This window comes from Zophobas morio, unplaced genomic scaffold (genome assembly GCF_036711695.1).
Source record: "Zophobas morio isolate AGI-343-1 ecotype UQ-CSIRO unplaced genomic scaffold, CSIRO_AGI_Zmor_V1 ptg000017l, whole genome shotgun sequence".
In the NCBI taxonomy this organism is placed as follows: Eukaryota; Metazoa; Arthropoda; class Insecta; order Coleoptera; family Tenebrionidae; genus Zophobas; species Zophobas morio.
This window is the reverse complement of record NW_026972122.1, coordinates 9,212,518-9,216,139: the sequence shown is the minus strand read 5'-3', so window position 1 is coordinate 9,216,139 and position 3,622 is coordinate 9,212,518. Positions and strand designations below refer to the sequence as shown.

Here is a 3,622-nt window from a genome sequence, read left to right as displayed (position 1 = left end):
TTTGCTTACGCTCGGGAAGTAAAAAAAGTTCTTTTACGGCGCACTAAACGAATGAGAAGGGCTAAAACTAATAATGTTAAAAATGTGAAAGCTAAAAAGGACAATATTAACAAGAGCACAAGATATTACGAAAAGGTGGCAAGATCATTTCAGAAAATTAGAAGCATATTAAAAAAGGCAAAATTCAAATACATAATCGGCTTCTAGTTTCGAGCATGGTTTGTGGTAATAAGTATTTTTAAAAGCAGAATAAATAGAAGCAAATCTTAAAAAAATTAATCCATGAGAAAGAACGAAAATTTCTGGAAAAACAAACAGGAAAAGATACGACACCTCTGAGTGTGATTTGAGATTATGTCATCAACTTTTCCAGGAGGATGAATGATTAAATCTTAGTTAGTATTCTGTGGTCACGAAAAGGAAATTGTTCTTATGGAGCGATAGGTGGTTGAACAACTTACGAGTCTTGTTGAATGGATTTATTTGTTGTATTACGTATCTCGTGTCTTGAAATTCTGTAAAATGTAGTCCTTGTAAAAACATTTGTGCGCGCTGTATACTTTTATAAAATTACATAATTGTTCTATAATATAAATGGCAAATATATAAAAAGAGATTCTTAGAGAGATCGATAAAGTTTTGAGATATTATTAAAACGTTTTGATTTATCCTTTGTTTATAGATCAAAATATGACGAAAAATTTTATGCGTGGTAACTATTTTACCAGCAACGGTACGTTTGCTGGTCGTGCGTGATCAGCGCGTGATTTTGTTTTACACTTTCTAAAATATGTAATAATTAATCCCAAAATTATAGTTACAAGAGCTCCCCGCAAACAGTAGTAGGCGTAAGAAATTCGAAAAAAGAAAAATGGTTGATTCGCACTGAAGTCATCCCTAAAAACATAAACAGGTAATACAAATAACTAAGCAATGGCGATATTATATTTACAATTTCGTTGTCGAATTAACAACATCCAGCCCATCGACATTGTAACTGTTGCTGGTAAAATTTTCATGAAAAGAATTTGAGTATTTTGAAGCCATGGAAAATGTGTTATCGGTAACATTGCAGCCACTGACTCTCAGTTCCTTAGCGGGATATACGAACACTTGTTTTTGTTTATAATATATAGAAGGAAAATATATAGCAGATACAAAAAGCACACCTCCAATTGTCCCGTAGAACGCGCTCTAAAAATAAAAGTTTTTCAGCCCGATAATAAATATGTACGCACGTTAGTAACCGTAGAGTCTACTTGTGGAAAGTATATTCCTAAGGTATATAATCCCAACGATGGTCCATCTATTAGTCCTGTAATAGCAACGGCTAAAGGCAGAATTTCGCCCAAATACTGAATAACGAAAGTCATAGAATTGCACCAAATTCCCTCAATAATTATAATAACTTTCATAATTGTCACATTGGTTTTGTCAGTAAACGATTTCTTTGAAAAATTTCTGACAAAGTCGTTATAAATAACACCAGATAACGAATTTAAACTTGACGATAAGGTACTAAAAATACACAAGTAATTTTTTAAGTTAGTAAACATCTTGCTGTAACCTTATTGCAGAACTTAATAGTGCAGCCATAAATAACCCAGAGATACCTGATCTTTTTTTTGCACTTGTTCTACATAGTAAGCTACAATTTGGTCATTTTTTGTAATCTTTTTATCCATTACAGGATCGCAGTTGTGGTAGTTATTATTATTAGACGAACAGAAACGACACATATGTTAACTACACACCAACACACGCCAGAGAGTGAAAGGGAACTATTGTACACATTTAGACAAAAAACAAAATGAACAAAACAAAAATTGTCATACCATCTACAACGGCGGAGTGTTGAAAGACTCATATATTTTTGGACGCTCGATTGAGATAAACAAATGTAAAACAAAAATCTAACCGCGAGACCCACTGTACATATCCAGAATGAGTCTTTTTTTGTTGGGTCTGGGTCGAAACTACAAGATTAATTATGTTAAAAAAACAATCATTGTAAGAAAATAGTACTCAAAAATATCAAGTCGTTTTCCGGATACTGATTTATTCCAAACTGATGAAATACCTCCCGCTGAGTTAATTCCTTCGCCAAAAACTGTTAAAAAAGCTACCATAACTACGATAAACTGAAAAATGTCTGTCCAAATCACTGTTCGTAAACCTCCAACAGCTGTATAAAACACGCATGTACCACATATTAACAAGACTATCAACTGTACATTAATTCCTGTAACTAATATTTTGGTTATAATTCTGTGCCTTCTTTATGAACATTTTCACCTACCAACTGACAGTGCTAATGCTGGAGTGTAAACGATTACAGGAAGTAAAAGATTTTCGTACAAAATGTACAAAAAAGAACTAAACAATCTGATTTTACGATTAAACCTTACTTCCAAGTATTCATAAATACTACTATAGTCGCGTTTAAACAATACAGGATAATAAACATACATTGAAGCAATAACCAAAAGAACAGCAGACAAGCATGTTAATCCATAGAATGCTCCATACTTGTAAACATCTGCTGGAACTGCAATTAGGGTAATACCAGAAAAGTGACTAAAATAATGTAATGTAGGTGTGTGCAGAAAAAGTAAATGTCGTACCTGACTGTTACCGATAGAGCTATTGGAACAATTTTCATTTGTTTTCCTCCGCAAAGGTATTCTTTAAATGTTGACTGTTTAGTACCGAAACAACCAAAATAAATACCAATCAACACGCTTGTGATGAGTACAAAGAAAACCAAAAAATAGTCGTACCAGTAGAACATTGTGTCTTGTTTAGCAAATGTGGTTAAACTTTCTGCTCTGATTTAGTAGTGCGAGTAGTTTATTTTAATAAATTTGATAAAAAACAAGTGTAAGTACAAGTGTCATAAAAAGGTACATTAAAATTGTTAACGTTGACAAAATGTGACCCAAGGCGATAAAAATTCAAATGGGTTTTGTGAAATTTACACAACAAAGAGCTGCAGTGTCGATACCAAAACATTAAACTAAAAAAACATATTTTTTCTGCTTCTCTATTCTAAAATTTGATTACCTTATTTAACATTTTGCTCGTCTGTTCTTGTCTTCTTTGTAATCGTTTCTGAGAATTATTCAGTGGTTTAAAGAAAAGTGATATTTTACATGTTTTTTTTTTGTTGTTCACAGAGGATTCAAGATAATGAAGAATAAATAGGTTGTATAGGGTATGTATTTAGAATAAATTGACCAAATTAGTTACCTAGTAGTTAATTTTAGTCTTCACCATATGTAATTTAATTTTGGAGCTTGGAGACGTTTCTAGTCTTTGCAGTAAGATACGGGAAGGGTACTCTAAAGATGACAACGCTTTCAGCACATTAACTAACATTTCTGTGAAGATTAAAAAAATTACAAACTGCTTCAAAAAAGAAGAAAAATAACTCAGGTAGATTTTATATTAAGGAAATGTCTCCAAATTATCATTCATTATCTAATTAATTACCATAGTAGTTATTTATAGAACATTTTATACTTATCAGTAAAAAGTAGACTCATAAATATCAAACTTTAGTTGTTAGTATAGGTGTATATTAATGTAGATTAAAATGACTTTGTAAATACTTTTTATCGGT

At 31.8% G+C, this 3,622-nt stretch overlaps 1 protein-coding gene across 1 annotated transcript; it reads right to left on the bottom strand.

Moving 5' to 3' along the window:
* Positions 1 to 2,005: 2,005 nt before the first annotated feature.
* On the bottom strand, positions 2,006 to 2,791 carry LOC135129902 (sodium-coupled monocarboxylate transporter 1-like). Its single transcript, XM_064057169.1, has 4 exons — positions 2,625 to 2,791; positions 2,300 to 2,577; positions 2,166 to 2,242; positions 2,006 to 2,110 (listed from the first exon to the last, which is right to left on the bottom strand). Exons 1-4 carry the CDS (start codon positions 2,789 to 2,791, stop codon positions 2,006 to 2,008), a joined length of 627 nt encoding a protein of 208 aa, XP_063913239.1.
* Between the last annotated feature and the right edge of the window lie 831 nt (positions 2,792 to 3,622).